At 49.7% G+C, this 12,220-nt stretch overlaps 1 protein-coding gene across 1 annotated transcript in view; it reads right to left on the reverse strand.

Moving 5' to 3' along the window:
* Positions 1–9,564, reverse strand: part of Ntn1 (netrin 1) — a 192,835-nt gene extending 183,271 nt beyond the window's left edge. Inside the window, exons 1-2 of the mRNA XM_004663143.2 lie at positions 9,428–9,564; positions 7,887–8,968 (exon numbers count right to left, since the gene is read on the reverse strand). Of these exons, the coding sequence (XP_004663200.2) occupies positions 7,887–8,904 (1,018 nt within the window). The 5' untranslated portion in view covers positions 8,905–8,968; positions 9,428–9,564. The remainder of the gene's footprint in view (positions 1–7,886; positions 8,969–9,427) is intronic.
* Positions 9,565–12,220: the final 2,656 nt, after the last annotated feature.

Raw genomic sequence — 12,220 nt, forward strand, 5'->3', positions numbered from 1 at the left:
CAAATAAATAAATAAAATCAGGTGTGGTGGTACATGCTTTTAATCCCAGCATTTGGGAGAAAGAGGTAAGAGGACTGCCATGGGTTCGAGGCCAGTCTGAGACTACACAGTGAGTTCCAGGCCAGTCGGTGCTAGAACAAGGCCCTACCTTGAAAACCAAAAATAAAATAAATAAATAAATAAAAGCACTGGCCATCGGGATGGACATTTGCCTTTAGATATGGGGGAAAATAAAGCACATACTTTCCTTCCTACCTTCCTTCTTTTTTGCAACCCGAGGGCCTTGTGTATACTGGGCAAATGCTTTACCACTAAACTACATCCCCAAGCATAAACATTTTAAAGGCAAATTAAAGTCTATTTCTGAGCCAAGTGTGGTGTCTCATGCCTGCAGTCCCTCCACAGAGGCAGGGCTAGGAGGATTTCTATAAATTTAAGACTAACCTGGGCTACATAGACAGACTTCGTCTCAAAACAACAAAAGTAAAATAACTAAATCTGCCTTTGAGTTCACAATAAAGATACCTTTTGGAATAAGAAGATAGGAATCTAATAACGAACTCACCGCAAGCCACCAGCCCAAGCTCATGGCAACAGATAGTGTTGAGGCAAATGTCCTTGTCTAGCGGACTGGCTTGGGCAGCTCACTTATTCCAAGCTCCATTCAGCACCAGGGTCCCTGGGAGTCAGTTATAATAGGACACGGCTTTTATGTGATCAGCCTTGGAAACAAATGCTGCTGATACCCCCTGCTCTCTCCGATGTGCCCCGCAGACGTGTCCACACTGGGTCCCTGTGTGTACAAACTGCCCTTTGGTGGCAGCGACATCTGTTTTTGAAAGGCTTCCGTTCCTTGTGGCAATGTGATTGATTGAACAAAGCACACAGAAAGTACGTCTTACAATGCCTGGCTCTCGGCAGGGGCTTGTGGTCTGTCTTCAGGACACAACCTGACAACCACCTGTGATGAAGGACGTTCTAACTCTGCAGTGCCCTGGCCACCCAAACCAACGTTCACTTTCCTGAGGCTGCAGAGACCTAAAGGGCTTCCAGAAGATAAGCAAAGTGCTGTGTGCCGCTCTACAAGTATTAGGTTTAAGTCCTGGGCATTTCAAACATCCTCCAAAGCCTCCTGTCTCCCCATAACGAAAGGCGCCACAGAAATCCAAGGTACGATGGTCGCTTCTGAAAGGAAGGAAAAAATACTGGCTCACAAAACATTCATCCTTACGCATCTCAGATAAGGTTGTTTTAGAATCCACTTCTCCAGAGAGCCATTTATTTTGGAGCCGCCAGCGTGCATAGCAGACACTGTGGAAGCCATCAAGATAACACGAATAACAACCCAGTGGGCTTTTGAAGTGTAAACATAAAAGTCTATTAAGAATACAATGTTGGTTTAATCCCAAGACAAAAAATTTACTTAATGAAAAGCACAACTCATCTCAAGAAGGAAATATCGATACCAGCTGTGAGCAGAAAATGAGGGGATTCCTTCCAGGGAACATCTGAGTTGCAACCCACTGCCTCTCCAATATTTACTCTGGACATAAAGTCTCAAATACTTTTCCAAGGATCTCATTTTTCTCCAGAAGGAGGTCAGAAAGGAGACTGGGCAGGGCTAAAGGAGAATTTGGCAGAGCCTAAAAATGCAGGCCTGCCCACCCCCAGAGGGTTGACGCTGAGTAACTTGTCTCCAGTCCCATCCCTGGGGAGAGCTGGGAGTAGCCTCCTAACCCGCCAGGTGCCAACGAGGACCCCAGAGAGACTACCCCTCTGCTGCCACTAGCCTGGAGAGATCCGAGTGGCGCAGCCCCGTGCCACAGCTCTCCCGAACTGCACCTAAGCAGCACCAGGCCAGCAACAGGCGCATTTCATTCTCATCAGACTCCTGTCTTCAGCAGACCTCTCCACCACTTGCCACGGCCCATCTTTTCAATATATTCTGCTGAAGCAATGGGAGGGTGAGTACCAGGAGGAGAAGAGAAATCCTTTTCATGTGGGTTTTTGGACTACCTGCTCTGCTTGACCACTTTTGAGAACCACCACAGGCCCTGAAATCAAGACTTGGCCATCTGTGGGTCTAGCAGTACACCTAGTGGCATTCCAGCTATCCAGGGAGCTGAGGCAGGTGGATCAAAAGTTCAAGACTAGGGCTCGGGAAATGTCTCAATGGTAAAGGCACTTACTTGCAAGTGGCACTGGTGTACCCATTCATTCTTTCTCTCCATATCAATAAATAAAATACTTTTTTTAAAAAAAGTTTAAGATGCTGGGTGTGGTGACACACATCTTTAATCCCAGCACTTGGGAGGCAGAGGTAGGAGGATCGCCAAGAGTTTGAGGTCACCCTGAGACTACACAGTGAATTCCAGGTCAACCTGGGCTACAGTGAAACCCTACCTCAAAAAAAAAAAAAAAAAATTCAAGACGGGCTGGAGAGATGGCTTAGCTGTTAAAGTGTTTGCTGGCAAAGCCAGAGGACCCAGGTTCAATTCCCCAGTACCCATGTAAAGCCAGATGCACAGAGTGGCGCATGCATCTGGAGTTCATTTATAGTGGCTAAGATGACCTGGCACACCCATTCTCTCTATAAATATAGATAGATAGATAGATAGATAGATAGATAGATAGATAGATAGATAGATAGTCTGCCTCTCTTTCCCCCCGCCTCTCAAATAACTAAATAAAGTATATTTTTTAAAAAGTTCAAGACTTAAGCCGGGCATGGTGGCGAACGCCTTTAATCCCAGCACTTGGGAGGCAGAGGTAGGAGGATCTCCATGAGTTCGAGGCCTCCCTGAGATTACATAGTAAATTCCAGGTCAGCCTGAGCTACAGTGAAACCCTACCTTGAAAAACCAAAAAAAAAAAAAAAAAGTTCAAGAGTAGACTTGGCAATTTAGTATGACTTTTTCTCAAAATATAAAAGATTTTAAAGATTAGGGCTATAGCTTAATTGTAGAGTACTTACCTAGCATATGCCAAGCCTTGGGTTCAATTCCCATTACAAGAAAAGAAAAAAACTGGGCATGATGTCATACACTTTTAATCCCAGCACTCTGGAGGCAGAGGTAGGAGGATCGCCATGAGTTCAAGGCCACCCTGAGACTACATAATGAGTTCCAGGTCAGCCTGGACTAGAGTGAAACCCTACCTCAAAAAACAAACAAACAAAAAATGATTTAGTGAATACTAAAAACCCAAAACAAAGCTTTTTAAAACCTCTTAGCTTACAGTTTTATCTATTCCAGCTTCCACTAAGCTAGCTGGCTAAGATAGAGGAAAACATTTTGTGTGTGTGTGTGTAGTGTATGCATGTGTATGTGCAGATGCATGAACTTCATGTACCTACATGCAGAGGCCAGAGAAGAACAGAGAGCATCAAGTGTCCTCCTCGATCACTCTTACACACTGTTTCCTTGACAAGGAGTCTTTCACTGATTCTGGAGCTGCTGTTTTGGGGCAGACTGGCCAACCAGTAAGTCCCAGACATTAGCTTGCCTCCACCTCCCAACAGGACTGCAATTATAGGGGATCATGGCTCTTTATATGGGTGCTGGGGATTAAACTCAGGCCCTCTAGACCCTCATATTTGCATGGCAAGTATGCTAACTCACACCTCTCAGCCTTGGAAAACTTCTTACAATGTCAGTCATGAACATAATAATGTGATATATCTAACACAATACAACGTAACTGTGGGACTACCTCCAGTGCTAGCAAGAAGTAACAGGTTATTCCAACTTTCCTCCTTACATGAATTAACAGCCATTTACTCCTTTGTTTGCTCACTCATCCACTCCAAGCAGAGGTAGCACAGCAAATGCAATGAACTGAAATGTAAACAGCAGGCTGGAGTCCCAGCTTCCCCACCTACTAGCTCTGTAGCTTTGGGCAAAGTGTGTCATGACTCCAGGCCATGGTTTCCTCATCTCTAAAATAAGGACAATAATAGTGCCCATTATTAGCGTAGTCACAACGATTAAATAACTAAATTAATATAAGTGTTTGGCAAAGAATAAGCCCTCAAGAGTTAATCATCATAATGACAGTAATTATGATAATTACTATGAGTATTAAAAACATACACTTATCCACAGCTAAGTGCCAGGCTCTAGACTGGGCAGCAAATAATTTTAGCCTTCTGATTTTGCAAGGGTCTTTAGCAGGGCATTGGATTTTTCATGGCAACACCTCCAACATGACCTCTCTCCCTCACCAGGGATAAGCGTGCACCCCAGCACCTAAGCACCAGAACCTTTTGCAGCATACAGTCTGCCCCCTCCTCAAAGCCATGTTTAAACAATTATGAGCATTATGTTGCAGGTACCCATGACCATAGGAGGCCAACCCAGCACGGTGCTCATCTTGCAGAGGCGTCTTTTGTGTGGGTTTTGGGTTACAGCTGGGCAATGCAAAGCCATAGAGTGAGTCGCAAAACGAGTTTTCATAAGCTCAACCTGTCACAAAACCAGGCAGGGGCTCATGCTGACATCCCCACAGTAAGATTAAACAGCATGCTTCGTCAGGCACTAAATACTAACACAGCTCCCACGTCTGGGGGACACTGATTAAAACTGATGTCAATAATTTATGAAACACAATATGGTCTTCAGATGCTCTTTTGAAAAAAAAAAAAAAAAAGGAAGGCGCAAGGGTTGGGGGGAGCCCAGCATCCAGGTGGTTTACAATTGGTCATGCATTTTCACTTGAACATACAGATTCTCACACACACACTATGCATGGGTGCTTCCTTACACAGTGAATGTAAATGCACAGGGGTATAAAAGCATGTGAACACTGCTGACATACATGGACGGAAGAAAGTATTTAGGTATTCCACTGAGAGCCACCAAGGCTGTAAGGTTACACATCGTCTTGTCTTTTACACTATTTTAAGAGTTCTTTTTCTTTTTCTCTAGAAGAAATATAAAATTGCATTTAAAATAAGACTGGCCTTTACAACATTTAATTTGTAGAGAAACTGACCTTGAAACAACGCCAAAATGAAAGTTGGACCAAAGAATGCATATAAGATATATGCATTGTTTAGTAATCCATAAGTGCCTCCGCCTCTGTAAGGACGATTCAGTCAAATAACATCAACATAGTTTAAATTTTTAGGAACGGTTTTTTTGCGGGAGGAACAGTGGGAGTTAACCTAGGGAAGTACTCCATTTAGGTCTATTATAAATCATGTCCCATTACTTGATAAAGGCCAAGTCAGAATAGCACAGTGACAACGCCTTATTTTCATCAAGACTAATTATTTTTGGATTGTAAAAGACACAGTTCTTTGGTTTGGCTGTAAACAGTGTGGGCAGCTTGACTTTAGGTGTCAACAATGTGAAATTCACAAGTTAGGAGTATATTGGGGGGGGATCTGAGTGGCTGTTAGTACAAAGTTAGTGCTTGAAGGATTTATTAATGCTTTTTCCTAGCACCGTGCCCTTTAGTATCTCAAAACACCTGTCTAGTACTAATTCATTCACATATCTCCACTACAGGGCCTTTTCATAAAAGCTCGACCTTTAATTGTAAATCACTCCTAAATTGTCCTTGCTGCCTTCCTCTTTTACAGAATGATAAAAAAAAAATCACTAAGACTTCAATTAAGGCTTTATGGGAGCTTGAGTCTGATGTTCCCTGCTATATCTACAAGGTATCAGAACATCTATTCAAAAAGGAAACTATAAATAACTTAACAGAGTGGAATTGGCTTTGCTTTTATGAAATGACTGAATAATTGGCAAGATTTAAAGATACTTTAACTACTGGGAATTAAAATAAGTTCAGTAAAACCCAGAAAAATATTGTTAGCCAATCATTTGTCATGTAGATTATGTACTTATTAGGCCTAATTAAACTTTTTGAACAAAAACCACTTGCTAATTACATTAGTTAATATGTTGATTGCTCAACTTGGCCAAAAAAAAAAAGGTCAATCCAATTTGTGCATAGTTAGTGCTTTGGTGGAGGCAAAATCCTAAACTGTAGAGATTATTTCAAGCCTATGACCACCACTATAACAAATGCAAGTTACGTTCAAACTGACAGGGAGAGATGGGGCTGGGTGGCGAATAAATCTGAACAATACCAGCGCTAGGAGGGGCCTTCAAGCCACTAACATTTTACCGAATACCAGTGTATTAGTCTCAATGTATTCACTTGCATTTGTCCAATTAAACCCTGCTGGTGACCATACAAAGTCATCTTTCATATGCATATACAAACTAAAACTGATAGCTAAGCCCTGGGAACCTTTTAAATGTCAATAAAGGGGTTTTATGCACAAAAGGAAGAAAAGAGGAAGGAGAAAAGAGAAGAGATGGGAAAAACCAACATTTCTCAGGGAATGAGCAGATCAAAGGCACTTTATTCTCCAAGACCACTAAGTTGAAGTGTGACTACTCTGCGGAATCCTGAAAACAATCTGTTCACACTGCAAGCTAGTTCTTCTGTTCCTTGAAGGAAGGGATGTACAATTAGGTCTGCAAAAGCCAGGACATACTCAGTGTAAAAATGGAGGGCACGCCATGTGATAGGAGGCGCAGGCGTCTGCAGACCAGGAGCCTGCCTGGGCCTCTGTGCACGGACCCTCCAAGACATGTTTTCCATTCGCTTGCTCAAAAGTCTGCATCCACAGTCATAAGGCACAAACTATTCAACAACAACATGACACAATTAATCAGAACCAGACCTCAAAACGTGTGTCTGTGGGGACCAGCAAACTCTGCAATGTGCCTCAGAGGGTGAAGCAATTTGAAGAGACTCACACTGGCTCTTTGGGGCTGGGAGGGAGGAGGGAGGAAAATCTGTACGTTCACAAAAGATGCACACCAAATGGCACATGTGCAGACTAAATGATTTTCATTACAATCGATTTAAATTTTCACATCTAATACTGCAAACTAACTAACTCTCTCACTGATGCTGGTAAGTTTCTGCACCAACCAAATTGTAGAATTTCAAAAGTAGAACGTGGTGGGTGTTTTTGTTGTTGTTTGTTTTCTTTTGTTTTTGCCACCTTTCTGACCTAGGCGTATTCACCAGTATCCGGGGTTTGTCAGATTTCTCTTTCAGGAATTGAAACCCATTAAAAATCGAGATGCTGGGCCCTTAGTTAATTCAAAACTGTTCAATTTCACCAAACCCTGAAGCTAACAAAAAAAAATCTGGTAGACTTCTTTTTTAGACCAGGATTGAATTAAACTGAACCCTCCTTCGTAATCTATAGATACTAATTAATTGAAATCACACAGTTCTCCAATTGCTAACACAAACACGCTGTTCGAAGGAGAAGAATTGTTTTTTTCCAAGCCATAAAAAGACAAATGGAGGGTACAGGAGTGACATTTGTCGGGTACCGAACTGGTTCCAAACTGCAAAGAGCTTTCTGCCATCTCCCAAGGGATTTGTGGTTGTGTCTCTGGAACTTCCCGGGTCCCCGACCGCGCGCCCAGCTGCAGCCCTAGGAAAGGGGGTGGGGGGGATGGGGCGGAGGTGAATCCCAGGGACCAGCCAAATTGAGAGGAAGGCAGCGAATGTGTTTCCGTTTGGATCCAGGATTAGAAAGACCTGTTGGCTAATTTTCTCCAAAGTAATCCCCCTTCCCACCTCACCCCAGACCTCCAGAAGCATTTCTCCAGAGGCCCGATGGCTTCACAGAGGGAACCGGACGCACACACCCGGGCGTCCACATCCAGCGCCACCGGAGCCCTCTGGGGTTCCCTGGACATCCTCGAACGCGCCTCCCGGGGCTCCTGCGACGTTCCGGTCACCCGCAATCCGGCGCCCCGGTGAGGCCGCCGCTGCGAGACTCGGGGGTGGCACCGCCCGCCGTCCCCACCCACCGCCAGCATCGCCGCGGCGCCCCAACTCACCCACACACTCGTTGGCCTCGCGGGCCGTGGCGCGCTGCCAGGGCCGGTCGTAGTGGAAGGGTTTGCAGCGGTCGCACTCGGGGCCCGCCGTGTTGTGCCTGCAGTCGCACACCAGGCTGTCGTCGCGGTCGCGCACGCAGCGCGCCGCGTGGCCGTTGCACTTGCAGCGGCCGCCAACCTGCAGGTCGGACACGGCGTAGAAGTACGAGTCGCGCGCCAGCTCCGAGTCGTCCTCATTCTCGTCGCCAAACGTGTGCAGGCGGCTGAAGGCCACGCGGATGTCGGTGGCCGTGACCCAGTCCTGCAGCACCGGCGAGTTGTCGAAGTCGTGCGCCGAGGGCCGCCCGTCCAGCGTGCTGAAGGCGATCAGGCCGCCCGAGAGCGGACGCATGTCGGTGTGCGAGTCGGTGCACACGGCCTCCTGCTCGTTCTGCTTGGTGATGGGCGCGCGGTGCGGCCGGTTGTACATCTTGCGGCACTGCGTGGAGTAGAACTGGAAGGGCACCCACGTGCGCCCGTAGTCCATGGACTTGTAGATGGCCATGGACTCGGGCCGCGGCGAGCAGAACTGCAAGCTCACGTAGGTCACCTCGAACTTCTTGCCGAGCGACAGCGTGAGCGTGACGTTGTGCGGGAACTGCAGGTAGTTCTCCGACTGCCAGCACGTCAGGTTGTGCGGGTTGTTGAGGTCGGTGAGGAAGGCGGGCGGGTGCGCTTTCTTGGGGTCCGACGCGTTGCAGAGGTGGCAGGAGCGCAGTCGCTCCTCGCCACGCTCGCTCACCACGCAGTAGCGCGCCGGGGGCCGGCCGCAGGTGCTGGACACGCGCACGTCCTTGCCGAAGGCCGCGTTGACAAAGTCCGGGATGCAACGGCGCGGGTGGCCGTTCTCATCCGAGCAGGGGTCGGGCTGCGCTGCCTGGCCGGCGAACATGCTGAGCCCCGGCCCACCGCGCACCGCGCCCACCAGGCACGCCACAGCCGCCAGCGCCGCCAGCGCCTCCCACACTGCGCGCATCATGCTGCGTCCAGCTTGCCCCGGCCCCGCCGCGCCGAGGAGTCGGTCCGCCCGCCGCAAAAGGCGCCTAGGGAGAGAGGGGAGCCGCACTCAGCCAGCCTGCCCCGCGCCCTCCAGCCCTCGGAGGGGTGGTGGGCGAACGCCGGGCTCCCAGGGCACCGACCCCGCCTCGTCCCCCCAACCCCCCACCCCGAAGGTCCTGGATATCGGCGGAGTCCTGGGACCTCCAAGACTGCACTGCCCGCGCGCCCCTTTTCGGCGGGCGAGTTGAGGAGCGATGGACAAACGCCGGGCTTCCATGCCACCGCCGCCTCCACGCCGCCCGGGGGTGGGGGAGGACGTGCCTGCGCCCGTCTGGCATCCGCAGCCAACCCTCCTCGTACCCCAAGTTCCCGGGTGCAGGAGAGCTCGGGGACCCCGATCTCACACGGCCTGAGCCCCGTCCTCCCGCTACCTGGGAGTCCCCTTCTGCTGCACCCCACCCCCGATCGCATCCCCGCCAGGGAGTCCGCGTTGGGGACTTTACCTCTATTGAGGGCAAAAGAGAAAGAAAAGTTTGCCTGGCCCCCGCCGGGAAGCCCGCGCGCCGGACAGAGGAGAGGCTCTGGCTGACTGCTGGCAGGCGCGTCCGGCTTCAGCGCGGGCTTGCCAGCTCCATGCCCGGCGCTGCCCCGGCCGCCGCCACCGCCGCCGCCGCCGCCTCTCTCGCTGGAGTGACGACGCGGCCGCCCGGCTCCCGCCGCGGTCGGAGTGCTGCCCTGCCCGCGCCCGGGGCGCACACACACTCACGCTCGCTGGCGCGCACTCACACACGCACGCACGCCCCCGAAGGCTCCGCCGCCACCGCCGCCGCCGCCGCCGCCGCCGCTGCTCGCGCTCCGAGTGGGGGGCGGGGGAGCGGGGGCGGGGCCGCCGGGCGGGGCGCCGGCCAATAACGTCGGCGAGCTGCCGCCCGCTCGCGAGCAAAGTTTGAACCCCGGGAAAGAAGAAAGTTCAAGCGAACCGGCTCGGGACGCAGGAGTGGGCAAGAGCGAGCGGGTGGGAATTCGGGATCCCGAGAAAGAGCAGCAGAGACAAAGAGAAAGCGAGAGGAGCGCCCGGGGAAACCCCGGAGTGGGGGCAGGGCTCGCGTGCGCCCCGTGGGCGGTGGGGCGCGGGGGGGGGGGGGAGGAGGTTTTTCTCCCTCCTGGTTCCAGTCAAACACATCTGTGTTTGTTTTCTTTGCTGCGCCGAGGTCGGGCCTTCCTCTAACCCAGCCTGTCGGGCCCCCGGTGGCACCGCGCACAGGGCAGTGCCCCTCTGGGCACGCAGTCCCGCGGGCGTGAGGAAGAAGAGGAGGCTGGGACCTCGCTCTGCTCCTTACTCCTGCCCCCCAGGCCCTGGGGTCTGGCGAAAAGGTGCTACCTGCCTGAGGCCTATCTATATGGAACGCGGTTCCCTTTCATGCCAGGAAGCTGTGATGGGATGGGTAGGAGGCTGAAGGGCCAAGAGGCAGCCCCCCTGGACACTGGCCAACACCGCTCCCAGGTCTTCTGCCAAGCTTCAGACGTGGGGCTAGGTCAGTTCTCCTGAGGTTTCCCGAAGGCAGGCTTACTGGCCTTGCAGAGTTTTTAAGTGTGCTAGAGATCCCTCTGGTTTCTCCTGGGATCCACACAACAGCGTTGCAAATCGTGGTGGAGGAAACTTGCCCCAGCTAGTAAACATCAAATCAGGAAATGGAAAGCTGGGCTCCTAGTCTGGAGCAGTGTGGCATGTTCTTGTAATCCCAGCTACCAGGGAGACTGAGGCAGGATTGCCTGAGCCCCTGGATTCCTGGCCAGCTTGGGCTGCAAAGCCTCCCCCGCCCCGTTACAAAAGAAAAATGTGGACCCCTTTCTCTCCACCACACTTTTCAAATGGATAATCCACCTAAGTGTAGTCTCATGAAGCATCCTCAGGCCACCCAGCTTCTTCTCTCACCTTAACAACAGCACTGAGGACAGGGACAGTATCATTTGACCATCTCACAGCTTCACCCGAAGATCTTGGGGGTGTGGGGGAGGGGCGGATGTCCAGGACAGAGAGGTTGGAACAGAATTTCGGTTGTCCTGCCCCCTTGCGTGAGCTCCACTGCATGCCTCGTTTTGTCTTACTGTCATCTTCATAAACCCCAAGAATCTAGGAAAAGGCCTCAGGGCTCATCTGGCCCAGCTCAGTCTCTTTGGAAGAAGGCCTTCCCCAGCCTTCCTGAGAGGTGGCCACCCAAGCCAGCTCTTCCAGGGAGGGGAGCTCACCACAGCCCAAGGAAATAAATCCACATCGCTGCAGGACAGCCTGTACTCACCCTCAGTCCCCCGGCAGCGCTTTAGCTATGCCTGCTTGTATCACTGACCACTCTCTGCTGTTTATTTATGCCTTGCCTTGCTGCTGGAAGGATTGCAGGTGACTTACAAGGGTACTTAAAATACGGCAAAATAACATAAATTAGAAGTCAAAGTGAAAGGAAATAAAAGAAATGCTTAACCATTGTGGACTTAGAAATCCCAGTGGTATCCTGAAAGGTGACAGAGTACTTGGGAGGACATGCTTTGGAGCCAGAGTGCCTGCGTTCAACCATCATCTCTGCTGGGGCAAGTCTTTGGATCTTTCTGAGCTGGGGTTTCCTCATCTGCAGAGGGAGGGTACAGATACAGTGTGTATGAATACATAGCGTAGTTATACAATAGGCTCATGTATAATGTCAAATGTATGCCTGTGTACACAACATAAAGCCCACGGTAGGGAAACAGCTCCATAATAGAGTGCTTGTCTTGCATGCAAGAGACCCCAAGTTCAATCCCTAGTACTGAAAATAAATGAAAAGAAAATCTACATAAAGCTAGACACATGAGTGGATATAGAAGTATGAGTTATCAGCATTAAATTGCTAGGGCTATACAGGAAATTTTTAATTATTCAAAGAATACTTAAGTATAAGGAAAGATGTTCATGGCATTGAAAAAAGCAAATTAGCCAGACATGGTGGTACACCTTTTAGTGCCAGCACTCAGGAGGATTACTGTAAATTCAAGGTCAGCCTGAGCTAAATTATGAGTAGTTCCAGATCATCCTGGGATAGAATGAGATCTTGCCCCCCCCCAAAAAAAAACCTCAAAGAAAAACAATGGAAATACATGCGCAGTATGATGGCATTTGTTAAAATATGCATAAAGACATTGTTGGTCGTGGTCATATCTAGAAAGAAGATGACTGGTGATTAAAAAAATTGTACTCAATTTTGTAGAATAAAATAAGGAAAACTAAGAACAGAAAGAAAAAGCAAAGGGAAGACAAAGTAGAC

This window comes from Jaculus jaculus, chromosome 12 (assembly GCF_020740685.1).
Source record: "Jaculus jaculus isolate mJacJac1 chromosome 12, mJacJac1.mat.Y.cur, whole genome shotgun sequence".
Classification (NCBI taxonomy): domain Eukaryota; kingdom Metazoa; phylum Chordata; class Mammalia; order Rodentia; family Dipodidae; genus Jaculus; species Jaculus jaculus.